Source organism: Chrysemys picta, chromosome 2, assembly GCF_011386835.1.
Source record: "Chrysemys picta bellii isolate R12L10 chromosome 2, ASM1138683v2, whole genome shotgun sequence".
NCBI lineage: Eukaryota > Metazoa > Chordata > Testudines > Emydidae > Chrysemys > Chrysemys picta.
Window position 1 is genome coordinate 39,842,368 of NC_088792.1, and position 20,705 is coordinate 39,863,072.

A 20,705-nucleotide genomic window follows, 5' to 3' on the forward strand; every position below is an offset into this window, starting at 1 on the left:
CTTTCCAGACTACTGTACCCCTTTCAGGTGTCTGATTTGTCTTGTGTACCCCCAAGTTTCACCTCTCTTAAAAACTATTTGCTTACAAAATCAGACAAAAATAAAGTGTTACAGCTACATTATTACTGAAAAAATGCTTATTTTCTGATTTTTACCATATAATTATAAAATAAATCAGTTGGAATATAAATATTGTACTTACATTTCACTGTATAGCATATAGAGCAGTATAAACAAGTCATTGTCTGCATGAAATTTTAGTTTGTACTTACTTTGCTAGTGCTTTTTATGTAGCCTGTTGTTAAACTAGGCAAACATCTAGATGAGTTGATGTACTCCCAGGAAGACCTCTGCATAGTCCCAGAGGTACGCATACCCCTGGTTGAGAACCACTGATCTAGTTGGCTGGGTGCCAACGCTCTACTGGCATAGGCTGGTGGTGCAAATTACTGCATTGTTCTGCACTAGAATCACGCCAAAACCTCCAGGGGCTTGTACAAGAAATAACTTGATTTCGTCTGACTGGCTCAAAGGAACTCAACTGTGTGCTGTATCATTTGGCCTGGCAAAGCACCTGCGCTCTTCATCCCCAAGGGAGTGTGGCTAGCTGGATTAAGTGTGGCCAAGGCACTGTCTCCCCTGCATGCCAGTTGAGGTTAGGCAGCAGACACTGGGCCAATGCATGCTACCTTCTTTCTAAAGCTACCTCTACTGCTCCCTGAGGCATTCATTATATTTTCCCTGTGAAGGCATAAAGCTTTAGAGCACTTCAACTCAGGGAGTATCTGCATTAGTCTTCCCTTCAAATTTTCCACAAACAACTGTGTAGCTTACCAATGGTAGCAAGGATGAGAACGTTAATGTACACAGGGCTCCGAGCTGTACTGGTGAGAGCCATAGTGGGAAATTTTAAAGGAAAAGAGTTCAGTCTGGACAGTGCCTAATTCTCCACTCCCCTATCTGTTCTCTAGCAAAACACTTCGGCCTGGCCTACACATACAAGTTGCAGTAGTTTAATTAAAGGGATGGTGGTAAATTGATTCAGTTAAACCAGAACAACTGTGTGTGTGGATCCCTTTACATCTGGCTTTACAATAATAGATATGTCAGCAGCAGAGGCAAATTAAACCATCATATGCCAGGCTTAAATCGAGGTAAGTGTGTCTACATACACAGATGTTTCACTTTAGCTAAATTGCTTAAATATTACACCATATCCTAAACCACTACAGTCTGTGTGTGTGGACAAGCCTTTTGTGGCAAAGCCAGAGTCTGACATGCATTCTCTGCATAGAAAATAAAATGGCTCTATTTTTTGGGAAGACTTTGTCATTATATGTATTGACTTTCTGGGTAATTTACCTCTTATTTCCCATATTTACTATGAGGATAACTGCAGTAAGAAAATGATGACAGCAAAACTGGTGAGCAGTGAATGGGGAGATGTGAAAATTCTAGAGAAAGCCCACATGCTTTAGTTTAAGGGTTTTTGGGGCACTCTCCAAAGCACCAGGAAGCAAACTGAAGTGAAAGCAATTTATCAGATTTACTAGATTGAATTTCCTGAAAGTAAAGATTATTAATCTGTGATGTTATTTCCCCAGGATGGAGGAGTTCAGCACCTGTTCCTCTGGCTCAGAATTTAAGCTAGTCCTTGGTAAAGCAGGCTGGATTTAAAGTGTACAGCTCACATTTGTTGAACCCGAACAGTACTGCATGCCTAAGAACCTTATCATTAACAAGGACTGAACCATAAAAAAATTGAACAACACTTGAAAATATACAAGACCGTTTTTTTGTTGCATAAATGTTGTCGTGGTGACAAGTTAATTACCACCCGTTAAGAGATCTTGTGCTGGATTGCAGTTCGCCAAGTCATTATTTTTATTTCAAAATAATAAAGCAGGGCCTCAGTAACTCACAGCACCATGCAAAATTACTGCTGCGCTATCCGTTGCTAGGACTATAATTAATTCCTGTCACCGTTGCATAGGATACTTACAATTTTTAAGAAAAATCATTTAGGGATTGCAGTGCAATATTGAGAGGAACAGCTGTCAAGCCCCATTGTCTCAGAAAACAGAGTTGGCTCAGAAGAATAGACTGATTTTACAAAACACTACGGCTAAAACCATCAAGATCCTCCGGCCCCCCTCTTGTAAGCATTAGCTGTGCTTGGACTGCATTAAGAGTCCCTAGGCAGCACCCTCTTGCCATGTATCTGCCATGCTTTGTGCTATACCAGTGCTTGTCTTTAAGGGTTAAGGAGAAATTTTTCTAATGCTGCAGACGGGGATCGTGAATGTTTGTTTCACTTTTCCTTGAGCACTGTGCATGTCAGAAGGCTGTGAGTGGTTGGCTTTGCCAGGATTTGAATGGTGGTGATTGATTTTGAGGTTATCTTTATGGACATATCATTTAGCTGTGTCAGCTTCTTAGAGTCTGAGTCCTCTGCAGTACTGGTGCATGTGGGGGTTCTAGCTTATCCCACCCGTGAACATATTGCCAGCAATGAATGATTGGTAGAATACTGAGCATAGGTTAGAGGTACCCATCACTCACGCCCAATTGTTAACATGACGAAAGGGCTGGTTGAGAGAATGATTCCCAACAAGTATTGATAGCCTCTGGGGCTTCATGTGACCACTGTTTATTTGAGGCACAATGCCTCCAGGAACTCCTGGTAGGATGGTCCGACTGAGTTGCTCACAACTCATCCAATGGCTGGTACTCATTGTTTGTACTTGCTTTAGTAATTGCCAGCATAATCCACCAATCAGTGGGTATGTCTACGCTCTGTCTGGGATTAGTGATAGTGGGGGTCTCACTAGTATATTAAAAATAGCAGCGTGGACATTGTAGTGCCAGTGGAGGCTTGGGCTAGAACATGAGGTCAACCCTGCCCCTTGGGTCCAAGCTCTCTTCCGGCTGCAATGTAAACATACCCAGTACATATAACATGTTCCCCTCTGGGTCTGATACACAGAGATAGTGAGTCTGTTATAGACCCCAACTATGCAGGCTGGCTCCTTAGCTCAAGTTGTAAAGACTCTCAGCTTTGGAAGTCTTGGTTCAATCCCCACTGTTTGCTAAGATGGATGCTGCCATCCTCTTATCTAGTAGATACCTAGAGCTAACAGCAGCCAGAGGTATTTTCTTTAATAGACTATATATTTCCCTTTTAATACCTTTGGTTCATAGGCTGTTTTGGGAAGGAAGAACTTTAATTGTTTTTTATTTTAATACAGACTGGGGCATGTCAAGTTAATGTTGCTCACAGCCACATGCTACCGTAGAATTCCCATTACCCTTTCTCAGGAAACAGTGGCTTCCTCTTCCAGGCACATAGACTGACATTGTACAAGCCAATGAACTGCAGTTAGCAAAACATTTGGAGTTTATAGTCCAACTCTGACTAGGTTTCATATAAAACTGAAGAAAACAGGAGTGCTCTGGGATGTATTCAAGACCCTATTACAACTTTAATTAGTCTAGAGAGTTTGATTATGTGAACAAATTCATTGCTCGGAAGTGCTAGAGGAGAAATGGCTTGACAATTTGTTGGACTGATGCTGCTGAGATAGCAAAGTGGAGATATCCAGCAACACAGGGCATTTGTTAGATTAAGTAAATATGCAAATCTAGCTAGATACTTGGTTTCACATAAAAAATGACAAGTTATTTTTGATTTGTTAAAAAACAACTAAATTATGTGCACAAGACAATTTTCTTTCTGGTTTATTTGATAATCTGGATGGCTAATTGCTTTTCACAAAGTCCCACCTTCCTGTTTTTATCCTATTAGTACACTCCCTCCACACCCCGCTTTCTCTTATCTTTGAGCTCTGGTAGCAGCTCTCTATTTTTTATGATTGCTGTTTCCAACAATAATGACATAAAGCTGCTTATTGATAAGACTGTTTTTAAACAAACACAATACACAGTACAGCATCAATAAAATAAAAAATGGTTGGATTCTCTGTCAAGTTTCCACTAGGGAAATTCTTGGCTACCATGAACAGCATAAACTCTGCAATTATGTCAGATCTCAAATGTTTTTAAACAGCTGAGAAACACAGGTTTAGACTTATAAAAATGGACTAAATTGTAGAGCCAAATCCCATTTGGAGTTTTGCCAAAGTACAGACTAGAGCTTATACCTTCCCCTTCTCTCAGGAAAAGACTTGGAAGAGGAAGACTGAACCATGGCTTCTTGACTCCTTGGCCAACAGGTTTAGTTGGCATCAGAGCGGATTAGCCAGAGGGCAAGGGTACTATTTCTTCTGGGCAAGCCACGATATGAGGGAATAACAACAAAGCCATGACCTGTGGATCTTAGCCTGTGCAGGCTCCACCTCCGATTCCCTGAAATAGTAGTAATATAGCTCTTGAATGCACCATGCTATCACTACCTGAGCAATTCTTAGCATCTTTTTTGAACCATGCGTAAACTTAGTATGTTAAAAGAAAATTCTTTTAAAATAATGATTAGCAGGTGTCAATGTAATAAACACAATAATAAATTTCAATTGGAGTTTAGGGTGCACAAGAAGTGAAGGTTTGGGCCCTATCCAAATATTTATTATTATTTTTGCATAAATTTAGACTGGGATTTTCAAAGGGAGTTAGGTGCCCAAATTCCAATGGGAGCTGGAAATACATGTTAACTACTTATGCTAAACAATCTGTTCCACCTTGTATTTAGCTATGACACCTCGAGTACATTTCCCAGTCCTGAAGAAGAGCTTGGTGTAAGCTTGAAAGCTTGTCTCTTTTGCCAACAGGAGTTGTTTCAATAAAAGATATTACCTCACCCACCTTGTTTCTTTAAAACCCTTATATTCCATTGCAAAAGTCCAGTCTTATCTTGCTTTTTAATAAACACTGTATTGTACCAAATATATGTAACAGTCTTTTTCCCCAAGACTGCAAAACTTGATTTTTTTTTATGGCCATCTGCATACTACACACACTGTATTTCACCCTATACAAAAGGCCAGCAGATGTCTTATACCACACTCACGTCCAGCTAAAACCCTGATTTGAAAGCTTAAGTAGGACATAAGTGGCATGGGGTGTGTCTACGAAATGCAAAGGAAAACCTGTGGCGCTGAATCTCAGAGCCTGGGTCAAATGACTTTGGCTCATGGGGCTCGGCTTATTTATAACAGTGTAGACATTCCTGCTTAGGCTGGAGCCTGGGCTCTGAAACCCGGCAAGGGGTGATGGTCTCAGATCCTGGGCTCCTGCCCAAGCAGGAATGTCTACACTGCTATTTTTAGCTCCTCAGCCTGATCCCTGCAAATTGACTTGGGCTCTGAGACTTGGCAGGAAGGGGTTTTCTTTGCAGTACAGACATGCTAATACAGGTCTTTTGTTGGTCTTCTGCTCAAGGGCGAATTTCATAGTAGCACATCAGACAGGATGAATTTGCGAAGCTTTGCATTTCTCAAATGGAAGTTTCTTCTTTAAGAAGATATTCTGACTAACGTAAAATGGCAACAGTTGCTCTCATGGCCATTGCCTTACACGTAACTTCTGTCTTTCTCAGTGCTCAAACTCAAGACAAGTGAAGAATCTACAGCTAGCACATCATGGTAATGAACTATCTAAAAAACAAATATATAGAACTCTGGGACAATTATCTGTTGTTCTCATCTAAATTCAGTTTGAACTAGTTCAATGAAAAAGGGGCTCACTCAGTCATAAATAATTTTAAACTAGAAAAGCTTAGTTCATCCTACATGAACCAAACAATTTAAATTCCATTTTTTTAGCTTTCCTGAATGAGTGATTCTAAATCATCCACCCAAGAATTCTCAACATGAAAGGGCTATTACTGTATCATTACTGCCAGCTGCCTGCTTCTTTTATGAAAAATTAGGTAGCTGCTTTTGAAATATGTTAGCTTTGATACACATGAAGTTTAAGGAAAATAACAACAACAATGGATTGAAGGGCTTCTATAACATAAAATATAAAATAGCAATGCTATTATACAAAAACTTTTTAATTTTTCTAAGCTTTTAAACCAGGTTTTTCAAGTTTGAAAACTTTTAATAGAATTAAGAGTTAACAAGTGTGATGTTAAGCTAGCCGACTGTAAAAAATCCTTAGACGTGCAGTGATGGAAGAACAAATGCAGAAGAAACAGATAAAAGCTAAATTGGAATTTATGGTAAAAGGTGTCACACAAGGTTATATGTGAATGGGTATAGCACTAGATTACAAGTGATTTTCTCATATAACTAAAAGGTCAAGGAAGTTTGACCTACAACTGCAGTCTGCTTTAAAATTTTAATTTAGTTACTGCTTGGATAAAATTTGGCCTCAAAAGTTCCAGCCAAAGGGGAAATGCAGAATTTATAGAGCATCCTTTTGTTGTACCTAATCACCTATTGACTGCTATCATCCAAGGTCACTTCTAGCTATAGGTCCTTATTGATCAGATATAGCTTAGTTTTCCATTACAAAAGGTTCACTTTGATTTGAGTTTTACAGGATCTAGTTTGGAAAGGCTAAAGACTCTGTATTTGGTTGACCTGGAATCTTCTTCTCTTTATGAAAGGCTGACAAATCCCAGTGAATCAAAGAACAGACCTGTGGCTACAGAGGTTTTATCAGAGCCTAATAAGGGCTATTGTAAAACTCAATGCATAATTGAAGATTCATGAAGAACTTCCCAGATTAAAAGCTCTGTTTACTATGTGAATGAGAAATCCTGCTGAGTGACTTTGCTTCCGTACTGTTTGAAGCCCATATCACCACCTTTTTTATTTCAAGAACTAACCCAAGAAAAGTGAATCTATAGCTGTTGGTTTCTATTTTTGAAATCAAGCAGCTTTATGCACTGAAACTGCCTACCTAGGCTTAAAGAAAGCCATACCCCACATTCTACCAAGGGACTACATCAGAGTTCTTCCTTTTGGTTTTGAACATTTTGCTTTCCGTTTCAGAGATTTCCTTCTCAGATCTTAGGCAAGAGGAGGCAAGCTAAATACGGTGTTTGAAGTAACTCCCCCAGTGTGGGAGAGAACTGGAATTTTATTTAAAAAAAATATACTGTTTGGATTTGATGCAACTTTATACTATTATGCTCTTTAAGAAGAAGAGCATTGAAGCATTTGTTTTGATAAAACAAAGTATAACAACTTCAAAAACAAACAAGAGAAAGAACAAGTCAAATGTGGGGCTGACCAACCATAGTAGTATCCCTTTTAATAAAGTGGTTAAATGGTTAATTTGTAAGTTACCTTATTCAGAGTTTCCAGCTATATGTCAAATCCCATGCCAATTAACAACAAATGAACAGCCCTGCATGAGGCAAAGTTCAATACATTCCTAGCTGTGCTGTTGCTATTGATAGTGAGGTGAAGATGTTATCCAGACAGACGAGCGACTGGAAAAATGATACAGAGAGGGGATATTTAACTTGCGGTGTGGGGGGGAACTAAATAAAAAATCCACTCAAGTAAACCACTGGTGAACCGTGCAGCAAAAAAGCAATCCAGAATGTCAAGGGCAACATGGACACCACATTCTTTCAAGCCCAAGACAACTATACAAGACCCGGAAAAGGTAACTAGTATCAACAGTAAAGCTTCCCTTTACAGCAGGGCAGGTCCAGTGCATTTCGTCATGCAGAGCAAATCAGCATTCACCCTGACGGTCTGATGCAAAACTCACTGAAGTCAATAGGAGTCTTTCTATTGGCTTCAATGAGCTATGTTTAGTGCAAGGGTGGGCAAACTATGGCCTGGTGCCGCACCCGGCCTTTCAGACATTTTAATCCGGCCCTCAAGCTCCTGCTGAGGAACGGGGTCAGGGGCTTGCTCCTCACAGCTCCTGGAAGCAGCGGCACGTCCCTCCTCCAGCTCCTATGCACAGGAGAAGCCAGGGGGCTCCATACACTGCCATCAGCAAATGGGGCCAATGGGAACTGCAGGGGCGGCGCCTGCGGATGGGGCAGCATGCAGAGCCACCTGGCCATGCCTCCGTGTAGGAGCCAGACTGGGGGACGTGCCGCTGCTTCCGGGAGCTACTTGAGGTAAGCGCTGCCCGGAGCGTGCACCCCAGACCCCCTCCCACCCTCCGAACCCATCAAGAGACAAATTAGAGGATTGGGTCAAAAGAAACCTGATGAGGTTCAACAAGGACAAGTGCAGAATTCTGCACTTAGGAGAGAAGAATCCCATTCACTGTTACAGTCTAGGGACCGAATGGCTAGGAAGCAGTTCTGCAGAAAAGGAACTAGGGGTTACAGTGGATGAAAAGCTGGATATGAGTCAACAGTGTGCCCTTGTTGCCAAGAAGGCTAAGGGCATTTTGGGCTGTGTAAGTAGGGGCATTGCCAGTAGATCGAGGGACATGATCATTCCCCTCTATTTGACATTGGTGAGGCCTCATCTGGAGTACTGTGTCCAGTTTTGGGACCCACACTACAAGAAGGATGTGGAAAAATTGGAAAGAGTCCAGCGGAGGGCAACAAAAATGATTAGGGGGCTGGAGCACATGACTTATGAGGAAAGGCTGAGGGAACTGGGATTGTTTAGTCTGCAGAAGAGAAGAATGAGGGGGGATTTGATAGCTACTTTCAACTACCTGAAAGGGGGTTTCAAAGAGGATGGATCTAGACTGTTCTCAGTGATACCTGATGACAGAACAAGGAGTAATGGTCTCAAGTTGCAGTGGGGGAGGTTTAGGTTGGATATTAGGAAAAACTTTTTCACTAGGAGTGTGGTGAAACACTGGAATGGGTTACCTAGGGAGGTGGTGGAATCTCCTTCCTTAGAGGTTTTTAAGGTCAGGCTTGACAAAGCCCTGGCTGGGATGATTTAGTTGGGAATTGGTCCTGCTTTGAGCAGGGGGCTGGACTAGATGACCTCCTGAGGTCCCTTCCAACCCTGATATTCTATGATTCAATGATTCTAAGAGCCAGAGCTCTCACCCCCCAGCCAGAGCCCTTACCCCCCCGCCCCCGCACCTCAACCCGGAGCCCCCTCCCGCACCCTGAACTCCTCATTTCTGGTCCACCCCAGAACCCGCACCCTCCCAGCTGGAGCCCTCACCCCCTCCCGCATCCAACCCCCAATCTTGTGAGCATTCATGGCACACCATACAGTTTCCATACCCAGATGTGGCCCTTGGGCCAAAAAGTTTGCCCACCCCTGGTTTAGTGACTCAATCCTACTTCTCTTGAAGTCAACGGCAAAACTCTCAACAATTCCAAAGAGAGCATGAACTGAGATGCTGATACTGCCAAGAGGACTGTGGGGGGTGGTCTCTTGCAGAGCTCCATTGGAAAGGGGCCATATAGTATAATATATAATATTATATTCCTAATCGGAGAATACATGCGGATAGCAACTGTAAACTGTGATAAAAACAAATACTGTAGCTTATAGTACCTTATAAAGAACGTATCACAACGGAACACATATATGAATACTGTTATTAAAAAACTTTCACCAGCCCCACTCCCCCAAATCATCTTCTCCCCTAGATTTTTGCCTTTAATAGATCCACTTTTTGAATGCTAAAGTTATTTTACTGTTACGCTAATGAGTTATAAAGACTGTTGTAAACATTTGATTTACTAAGCAGTTGCTTAGCCTTTTTGCCATGGTACTCTGCCATAGAGATGTGGATAATTTAAGTCCCTTGGGGGCCTGGTATAAGACATTTCTACACTCTGATTTAGATTAATTAAGCTGAGCAGGCTGTAGTTATATAACCTATTGACATTGTTTACACACACACACACAAAAATTACCTCTTACCTCCATTATCTTTTAGGTGCAGTGCTATCTTGGTATCATCTAAAAAAGAAATTCACCATTACTAATACAGGAAACCTAGTTTAATTAGGTCATAGATCTCTTTAATGATATTCTAATGTCCAACAGATTTAACCATCAGAATAGAATTTGGTGTTCTACTCATGTAGGGCTTGATCCTTTTCTTCATACTGAGTAGTACGTTACTCCCCTAATAGTACTAAGACATCTGAAGGACTATCAGTGGAGTAAGGTAGAATTCAAAATGAACAAAGGTATGAGCATCTGGCCCATAACTTTTAAAAGCACCTTTACCTTTGTCATGTATATGTAATATAAGTATGATTATTTGTATGACTGACTCTGTAGGTCACATGACATATTCAGGACTCAGGTAGCATTTGACAGTAAAATAAAACAATTATTAACTGTTCCCATAAGAAATAATTGGAAAAATATACCAGTTGCAAAGTCTTTATATATTTCCAGATTTCTCTTATTACTTGTACACTGGATGAGCCAAATATCTGGGGCATTATTAGCAAATGAGCATTCAGGAATAAAGCTACAAATCCTGTAGTGACAGCTTCTAAACGTTTCTTGATGCTTTGCTGCAATGAAAACCGGTCCTTTTCATCAATAGACTCCCACCTTGTAACATCTTCAGTTTTAGGCTTAACGCTTGAATATCTTGAAGCTAGAAATGTTCCTGCCAGAATCTATTAAAAAATTCTGGCCACGCTGTACAGCTTCCATTATATTAACAGGCAATTCTGCTAGAAGAAGAGCTGCCATTATATTTTATAGTTGCTACTTGATTCATTGTAGGTAGCTTTTCTATCCAGCTGAACTTCTACCAGATGCAGGAGGCTAGACTATCTTATCTGCAGGATGGCAGTATAAGCTCTGAAGTCAGAGGAACAGCTACAAATGTGAGTTCCCACATTATCTCTCAATCCTGTTACTTTGCTTTGGGACCCTAAAGAAAAGGGTCGTTCTGGAAAAGAATACTGCAGTCAGTACTGGTGCAAAAGGTTAGTGCCAAATTTCGAAAGAAATCTTTAATTTTGAGTGTCTCTGTTTTCAGATGGCCAACATTGGACCCTCAGGACCTGTCCCAAATCTCACTGAAGTCAATAATGAGAGTCTCTCCATTGACGTCAGTGGGCTTTGCTTTGGGCCCATTTGGCCTGATTTTTCCGATGAGCACCAATAACCTCCTAAGCTTCATAACTGTAAATTCTTTGAAATGTTGACTGTCTTTTACCATATGTCTGTACACCACCTCGCACAATGAAGCCTCCAACCTTGCTGGGACCTCTAGGCGTTACTGTAATACAAATAACTCCAACTGAACATAGTGGGAGCAGAGAATTGGCAGTCTATGCTGAGACAAAGGCCAAGATAGCAGTAGTGGTAGCCAGGATGTAGCAGTTAGAATTAAGAAGCTCAGACAGAGCTGTTTGAAGACACAGAGTTTGTGTCATTTGTCTAAGAAGAAAAATTAGGGCTTTGGTTTTCATCACTATCCAAGCTTCTTGTTTTGGAAACATACAAAGCCCTTCAGATATTTGCTCCATGCTAAGTTTCCTTCCTCCAAAAAACAAACAAACAATACTCTTGCCTCCTCCCCCCACAAACTTAAACAATAAAAAGATTTGTTTTCTCCTTAACATTGTAAATAAGACAACTTTTCATTATGGACTAAAGCATTCCATGGTAAGCCACCTTCTGTGGGCAGGCTGGTTGGCAGGTGGGATGTAGTGGCTCCTTTGGTGGTGGTTAAAACTCTGAACCTCGTGGTAGTTGGCTGGAGGGAAGTGGTGGTATGAGGGGGGTTCTCAGTTGTGTCCACATTCTTCTCACAGACCTTATCTTTCGACTATTGAGAAACACCAAAAACAAGCCAGAAGAAAATTAGTTTTCAGTGGAGACCATTTGTCACTGAACTAAAAGTCTGAATATGGACAAACTGCCAAGCCAGAAAGAATGAAAATGGAAACTAAATCAAGGAATATTTGGAGAGTTTATGTATTTATTTTTAAAGTGAAATACTTTGCAGAGGGTTCTGTAGAATGACAGGTATTCCATTGAACTGGAAAATTTACAATGCCTAAACTGTTGATGACAAAGCTGTGAAGGCTCTGAATACCAAATGCATATTGCCACAAAGTTTTAACATCTAAATTCATCACTAGAAAGTTACTTTTGGGGAGAGGGTTGTTCTTTTTTTGCTATTGTAGTTGGAATGCACACCTCAATCAATCTTTTTTTCTGGGTCCCATAAAACATGTCATAGCAAAATACGTGTCTGGGTAAAATAAAAATACTGAAAATATGGTATAGCACAAAAAATAAGGTATAGTTAATTGTAATTTTTAATTAATTACATTTTCCTTGGAAATTACCAAAGACAATAATAATTATATATATAAAATAACTTCACATATAAATAGTTAGCTTTGCTTTTTATTTTTATATAATAAATCACATATGTGAGTATGTACATATGTGTACACAGACATACACATGTATACATTTTTAACTCGAGGTCACATTTATATATTCATTAGGAGTAAAGATTAAAACCTTGTTTGTTTTGTTTTGCTTTGCATTGCAGTGCATCTGTAATACAGTTTTGCAGAAAAATATTTCCAGCCAAACAGCAGCAAATATTTGAACTATCCCCGACCCACACCCGGCATACATCATTCTGTTCAGAGAGTTGTGAACTTTGCTTCCTGGCAGTGTGTTCATCTCAGTGAAATATGAACTTCAAAAACAAGTGTGTATTGTTTCATTTTTGACATGCAAGGTTATTTTCCTGTCCTCTCTTCCCTCTACCCTTTCTTTTATGAGAGCAAATTAGGAAATTAAATGAAAAAAACCAACACCCGAATACTAACCCCAAAACAAACAACCCTTCCAGCCCCTTCCATCCCCACCTCAAAAACCCAACCCAAGTCCTTATGTTAATATTATATATTTAAATAGAAAAAAAATCCCCAGGAGATGCCAAAGATAAGGTTGCTCTCCTAGTCACAAAACACAGTAACTCATTCAAATTCAACCCCATATTAGTAATATTTTTGATAGGTAGGTCAGGTATATCTAAATATATAGGGCCAGAAAGAGTGCATCCTCTGTAGGTGCCCAAGGGAGGGAGGGGGCATGAGTATCTCTTCTCGCTCCCCTTCTCAGCTCACTGAAAGAGGCCTTGTGCTCTGGGAATGCAAGCCTTTCACAGAGCTAGCATTGCTAGTACAGATCTTGGCAAAGAGGGGAGAGGTCACTAGCCAGCAGAACTGGATGGGTGCAAATAGGAGCTGCCGACACAATCTGCCCAAGCAGCCAGGGTCCACCAGCATTCCCCAAAGCTCAGGAAGGCATTGTATATGCCTAAGACAAAATGCCTCCCAGAGGTCCTGGTGGGGTGCGGTGGCATTGTGTGACCCACAACAGAGGCCTGTGGCCATCAGTATCCTTCAATCTGAGACCATTCTGTGAGGTTCTGCCCCATACTGATAGATTTACTAGTAGCCTTAATTGCATGTTCTCAAAAAGTTACCTCTCTGAGCACTAAAACTCTGAGGGCAACCCCATCACTAGACATTCAGTTTGCAAATTGCAAAGCTGAAGCTACAAGCCTTTATAACAACCAGCTAGCATGTAATTATTGTACCTAATCACCCAGCATTACTTTGCAATTAAGGCTATATAAGAGGAAAAACTCCAACAAAAAAATACCCCCACCACAATGGGCTCATATCAGTGTATGCGTTGGACTCAATTATTGAGACTAAAATCAAGCGTGCTTTTCTAAACAGACACTTGGGGACATACTTTGCCTTTAATTATACCCTGCCGTATCCTGTCACTGGGGCTGCGCTGTTGTAACTGAAGACAGAATTTGGCCCTTAGTGCTGAAAAAGGGAAAGTAATTGCTCTTTATCAGCCTTTGAGAGAATCAAAGTCTGTTAGATGAATTAGCAAAAACAACGAGGAGTTCATATTACCACAAATCCTCACATGAAAAAAAACTTGTACAATGAGGCCACTCGGAAAGGACCAACATAATGTAAGATACTAATGAATGTGACATGAAAATGACCCGCTCTGGGCCTTCTTACCCTCTGGCTGCATCTCCTGTAGTCAACAGCATTCCCAGGATTGCCGCCCACCCTCCCTCATGTCAGATATCTATTGTTGTTTTCTTTTTTTAAAGGAGAACTGAATGTATCAAGTCTTTAAGAACGAGTAACAGCAAAATCTGTACTTAATGCTAAAGGCTTGGCCAGAATTCATAACCAAAATGGTCGGGCTGTATCTTTAGCTAGAGCTATTCTTGTAGAGTCTGTCAAGGATCTATTTTCATACAACTAAAATGGGGAGGAGCAAAGGCAAGGAAGGCTCAAGGGCAGTTGGCAACTACAGCTCAGCCTCTGCCATGATTCTGATGAGAATCTTAGTGCTACAACAATCAAACCAGGGTCACAAGTTTAGCATTAGCCTTTTCATTGCATTAATTTTGGGTTTACCATATTTCCATGGAAATAAAAAAATCAGATTATGCCCATTTTAAACCTTCAAATAATAATGACATGCTCAGCCTAGTGTTTCTTTAATACAACCTACGCAATTTTTAAGTAATGTATATGGATAATTGTAGCATGCCCTCGGCCTTAAAAAATGTTGCTTAATAATCTGCAGAATGTAATCAGAGGCATAATAACTAGGGCCCTACCAAATTCACGGCCATGAAAAATACATCATGGACTGTGAAATCTGATCTTCCCCTATGAAATCTGGTCTTTCGGGGGCTTTTACCCTCTACTATACAGATTTCATGGGGGAGACCAGCGTTTCTCAAATTGGGAGTCCTGACCAAAAGGGAGTTTCAGTGGGGGCCACAAATTTATTTTAGGGAGGTTGCGGTATTGCCACCCTTACTTCTGTACTGCCTTCAGAGCTGGACAGCTGTTGAGTGGCAGCTGTTGGCCAGGCACCCAGCTCTGAAGGCAGAACTGCCACCAGCAACAGTGCAGAAGGGTAGCAGTATCATAACCCCCTAAAATAACCTTGCAACCCCCCCTACAACTCCTTTTTCGGTCAGTTTACAACACTGTGAAATTTTAGATTTAAATAGCTGAAATCATGAAATTTATGATTTTTAAAATCCTATGATCATAAAATTGACCAAAATGGACCATGAATTTGGTAGGGTCCTAATAATAACTATGCAAATTTCCTTTGGTGGTCATATCAAGGTTGTAAAGCACATTCTTACCTCTTCAGGACAGCCACTGTCTACCCAATCTTGCCGGTGGCGATCAAATCCACTCGAGCATCTTTAAATGATGAAAGAGATAAACGCAGTCCAGATGGAAACAGAAAGAGGTAGGGAAGGTGGGGTTGTGGGGGGGAGGGGGGAAGAGAGAGAGACAGAGAGACTGTAATTAATTGATTTATTTTATAATCTGAATGATTAGCACAGTGTGTTGACTGAAATATGATTAAATCATTTAGCTCTTTTCATCTAAGGGTGTTTATTTTAGTTAGACGTTTTTTAGATATCAGAGTATCCATCCCTTTTGACGGTTAATTGCTTCTCTGCACCAAGTAGGCTTAAATTTGATCTCAAGCATATAGAATTAAGTCATTACATTCATTCTGTCCTGGCTTCTTCTTAGTCTGTAAAAAGCAACAGCAGAAAGGATATAATGTATCAGTCATTACTGCTCTCCTTTTATCAGGCTAGGTGATCTGAGACATCAAGACACTCACTGCTGTACGATCAACATGCCAGGATTATATAACAAGCCAACTGAACACTCCCAGTGGCAGTCTGCAAATACTGTAGAGCTGCTTCAATCTCCTTACTAGCTGAAACGATTTAGGTTACATACGAATTTCTTGCCAAATTAACTGAAGTTAATAACCTGTTTTAAAAATTCTCTCATTTCAGTAAATAATGAGAAAACTTTCAAAGCAGCTTGTAATATTTTAAGTTAATGAGTCCCATAGACCTCCCCACCTCATAGGAGTGTTCATTAATGGTTGTAAAGCACTTTGAGATCCCTCAACAGAAGGAACTATAGAGATGCAAAGTTATATTAAAAAGGCAAGCAAGTGGCTAGACTTCCAAAGACTGCTTTGAAAATTTTGCCCACATTTGTTTAGCAAATGGCTTTGCATGGCACTATGTTGCATTATGTCATGCCAGGGATAATGTACCACAGCATAAATGGGCACAACATAGTTCGTGTACAATGGGACACAAAGGTCAGTAAAAGGAACAAAACAAAAGGGGGCTTTTTCAAGTACAAGACTGCAACAGGTGAAACACTTTTGGCACCTGTCTATGTTATTTTGAGTTCTTTTTCTTCACATTACCAAACATAAGGAATCTCCCCCACAGCTCCAATTAACTATATTTGGATGGTATTATTTGGCCCTTCATAATTAAAAGGTGCCTAGACATCTTTTTAAAACCATGAAACATTTAGAGATGGTCAAAAGACTGTGGAGGCCACTTGAACCCTTTTCTAAAAAAGTTTGTGGTTTCCCAAATTTGGTGGTAACATGGAATTTTGGTGGCTCTGAGTTTCCACACACACCCCACTCTGACAGAGGCCACAGTGGGGTGTGTTTATCCTTGCCTTCACTTGGGGAGCCAAGGAAGGAGTGTCAAGCTGGGTGAGGGATGGTGTCCTCTTCTCCCAATCTCAGGGTTCTCCTCTCTCACTGGGAGATGAGGGGTGACTTGCCTGAGCAGAATGGAACTGGTGAAAGCCAGGTTCTCACCTGCATGTGACACTCAAAAGGCTCATTCAGTCCCTAATTTTCAATGATGTTTGAATGGCTTTGCCAATACCATATTTGCCCAACTCTAAGAAGAGCCTGATTTTCAGAGGGGCTAAGCACCTGCAGGGTTTTTTTTTTATTTCAGTCAGAGCTGGGGGCTCAGCACTTCTGAAAATTAGGCCCAATGTTTAGAAACTAAAATACCCAACCCCATAGTATGTTATTATACACAGATAATTACTGCCAGATTATATACCCACACTTACTGGAGTCCAGCAGTATCTAGGACAGGGGTCGGCAAACTTTCAGAAGTGCTGTGCCGAGTCTTCATTTAGTCACTCTAATTTAAGGTTTCGCGTGCCAGTAATACATTTTAACGTTTTTAGAAGGTCTCTTTCTATAAGTCTATAATATATAACTAAACTATTGTTGTATGTAAAGTAAATAAGGTTTTTAAAATGTTTAAGAAGCTTCATTTAAAATTAAATTAAAATGCAGAGCCCCCTGGACCGGTGGCCAGGACCCAGGCAGCGTGAGTGCCACTGAAAATCAGCTTCGGCATGCGTGCCATAGGTTGCCTACCCCTGATCTAGGACCATCTTGTATTATATCTTGGATCGAGACGGTGCCAAATTTAAAATTCATTAGGTTGAATGAATAAAACTTATTTTAGACTTACTCATTTACTGTTTTGAAGTTTCTTTTTGGCAAACCATTGAAATATTGCAGTAGGCAATATAATTTGTCATAATTAACAATACAGCCATGCTCTGTGAAAGGATTTGCAACAGCTCCTATCGAAAACATGTAAAACAAACATTCCTAAGATTACTCCCCTCTAAAGAATTTGAAAGGCTAGACACTGCTTATTTAGCACTTTCTGATGACACACTGGTGATCCCAAACAATATTATGGGAAAGCAGCTTTATCAGAAATTAGATAGTTTGGGCTCCAAACAAATTGTCTGCAAAATATTTCTGAGACACATGTCAAGGAAATGCCAGTCTTAGAGGATATAATCACTGTTGCATCTCTGAGTTAGGATTCTGGAACCTGTCATTACAACAGCACACCGCCTGCTCTATATTAGGCATTTATAAGACTTTCATTTACTGGCATGGCAATAATTCCCTACTGCCATGAAAACACTGGAGTAGATTTGATTAGCTATGCCATTTGTGCCATCTGTCAACACGGCCATTCTATAACAACTTCATTTTCAAGTGATGACCCAGATCTGCTCCTAGCAAAGCAATTAACATAGCATGTTCTAGGAAATGAGAACAAGGATGCTATTTGAGAAACAGGGAATCCCTGGCTTCCTTATTTATTTACATGGAACACAGATGTGCAATTTTAGGAAGCAGAGGGAAAATTCAAGTGTTTACATATGTGATGGTGATGGTTTGGCATGGCTGACACACTTGACATTATGCCACAAAAATGAAGTATGAATCCTTCCACTGTGACTTATGAGAGACAGAAAGGAGCTGCAACATCATCAGATTTACTAGAGGCCGTTTACCTCTGTTTGGTAGAGAGCAGATAGATGAGGAGGAGTTTCCATTTACTCTAGTAGCCAAACCTCTATCCTTTTTTTCTGCTATAGAAGCCCAGTGCTGGAAAAAAGTCAGCCAGCTCCCACAGTAACCCAATATAGAAGATTTAGCACAATATGCTCTGTGCAGGATAAATACACTGGGGAAAGTAACTGAGAAGGAAAAAGACAAAACTCCCAGTGAAAAATCTAGGTACCTGACAGATGGAACGAAACACAATCAGGAGATTCAACCCCTTCTATGACACTTGTCTTCCACATTAATAGCAATCCAAATATCTCTACCAAGATATCTGAAGCATCAAACAAACACCCAGATCCTGGGCATAGAAAAGACACAGCCAGCAACAAAGGTTTTGAATCAGTTTCATAACTACACTGTACACAAATATTGACTCAGCACAGTTAAAACATTTACCTATTCCTCTGAATAAAAGTGTAACCGGGAGATTAATTAGAAGAGTGGGCAGGCTGAAAACAAACAGCACACTATTGTTCAGGGAAAATGCAACTGTACTGTTTTAAATTATTGAATGGATTAGTATAATTTTAAATGCAGTCTCAGAGTAGATTGAGAGAGAAAGGAAGTGTCAGGGAAAATACTGGTAGGCTTAGTGGCAGTAACCGTTGCACTTGTGACATGTTCTACAATAGAATCCTTATACTGCTAAAGCTAACAATCTAGTTACATTGGGGCAAACCCCTAATAAATTGCACTTGAACTGATTTATCTTAATGCAGTAACTTGCTCTTGGAGACCACTCCCTCACCATCTGATGTTTGTAAGAAACAAGCACTGAAAGCAATAATATATATATAAATGTTATCTTTATGCTCACTCTGACTTTTCCTCCATTTCACCCCAGGACAGGCCTTGTCTTGGTCCTCCCATTCTCCCAATATCATTTTCTTCTCATGCAGCTTAGGGTGGAAAGAAATTGATTTTCCTGGTCTTGTTGTTTCCCACTTGCCTTATCTCAACTCCAGAGCTGGATAAATGTGTATGGAATTCATTTAAGTGTCACTGTAAATTACTGTGATGTAAAACGGGTTGTGCCCTATGGCCCAGATTTTGTACAAAGTACTTAAGCCCATGCCTCACTTTAAGCATGTGAGTGGTCTCATGCCTAACCCCTTCCTTAATTACATGCCTAAACCCCTTGCTTAACTAGGTCCTATTCCTGGAGTCTCCACAGATCTCTCTATAGTAGGATGTCCTTGTAATGCTAGAAAGGGGAAGTTTGAGTGCAAATTTGCTCCTACGTGGCTGCTATATGCCCTGCTACTGAGCAGCTAAAGCAAACCTAAACCATTTAAAGGAGACTGTATAATTTTAGTATTTATGCAAAAATTAAATATGATGACTAATGAAGCATAAATAATTATTGATGAGTCATAGCCATGTCTGCAATGTTGAATACATACTTTCATTTGCAAGTAAATCTTTAGAAACGTCTCAAGATTTATGATGTAAAAGTTAGTGATAAGAAGAATCCCACAGATTTGGGGCAGAAGTCTCAGCAGATCAGCAGCAGACTGATGATGGCCCCACAGTTGAACAAGTCAGAATGTCTGATGGGAAACCCCCCCACCCATCTTTCCCAAAAAACCCTTAGCAATACGCTCTGTGAAGTACTCCTGCAATATGGTGTAAAAATGGGAACATTTCCAATGTAACTGGAGAAATAAAGAGCTGTTAGTTTACATCAGAAAAGGTTGAAAGCTGGTGAGTGTAATTATCCAATATTTGTTAGTTTGCAGCAACATGTGAATAGACAGCAGGAAACAAGGAGTCCCACGGGGAATTATTATGGTTGGAAGACCCTAGGAATAAAACTGGGCTAAAAGAGGTAGATGATCTTTGCAGTGAGGGTAATAAACTAGCTAAGATGAGCGAGACTGAATTCGGATCAAAGAAGAATGGCAGAGTAGTTCTTATGTGGTTAAATGTTAGTTAGAAAGACAAGTTGCACGATAAATTATTATCAGGAAAGTAGAAACCAGTTGAAAAGAAGATAAAGAATTGTTAACTGAGGCACTGCCTTAGATAACTACAAAAAAGGGATGAGGGCAAGAGAGATCCAGAGAGGAATTTATGAGACTTTGGAAATATGCTTCTAGAATCTACAATACAAATAATCTGCAGAAAACAAAAAAAGTAAACACGTTCTTTGAAAGTAGCTGCACTACACTGGACTTAGAGGGCCTGACTCTCCACTGCCTTTCACTTAGTGTAGTAACTGATCCCTGTGCAAAGGGGGTGTACCGCTATCACCAGTGTAAGTTAGCAGTGAATTCTCATCTGGTAGTGTTTCACACCCACTTTGCCCAGGTGTAAATAACTTCCCCATGGTGCAAGGCAGTGGGGAATCAGGTCCTGAATCCTAATATCACTATTAGGACCACCTACATAGTTCTGGCTTCTTAACTGCAGCATGACAATTACTTTCTTACAATCACCTTGGCTTACCAGTCTGAATCCTTTTATCTCTTTTCCACATAGCCCCTTTAATTTCAGAGTGAGATATCCCAGGATGACTACCTCCTCAGGCACTGCATTTACTTT

At 40.4% G+C, this 20,705-nt stretch overlaps 1 protein-coding gene across 2 annotated transcripts in view; it reads right to left on the reverse strand.

Annotated features, from left to right (window-relative positions):
- Window positions 1-20,705, reverse strand: part of PLXDC2 (plexin domain containing 2) — a 397,134-nt gene that overhangs the window by 35,703 nt on the left and 340,726 nt on the right. The window contains exons 10-12 of one of the 2 annotated variants that reach the window (XM_008162807.4): window positions 15,064-15,124; window positions 11,505-11,658; window positions 9,780-9,818 (exon numbers count right to left, since the gene is read on the reverse strand). In XM_008162807.4, coding sequence (XP_008161029.2) covers window positions 9,780-9,818; window positions 11,505-11,658; window positions 15,064-15,124 — 254 coding nt within the window. The remainder of the gene's footprint in view (window positions 1-9,779; window positions 9,819-11,504; window positions 11,659-15,063; window positions 15,125-20,705) is intronic. The other variant, XM_065582995.1, reaches the window with a different exon arrangement.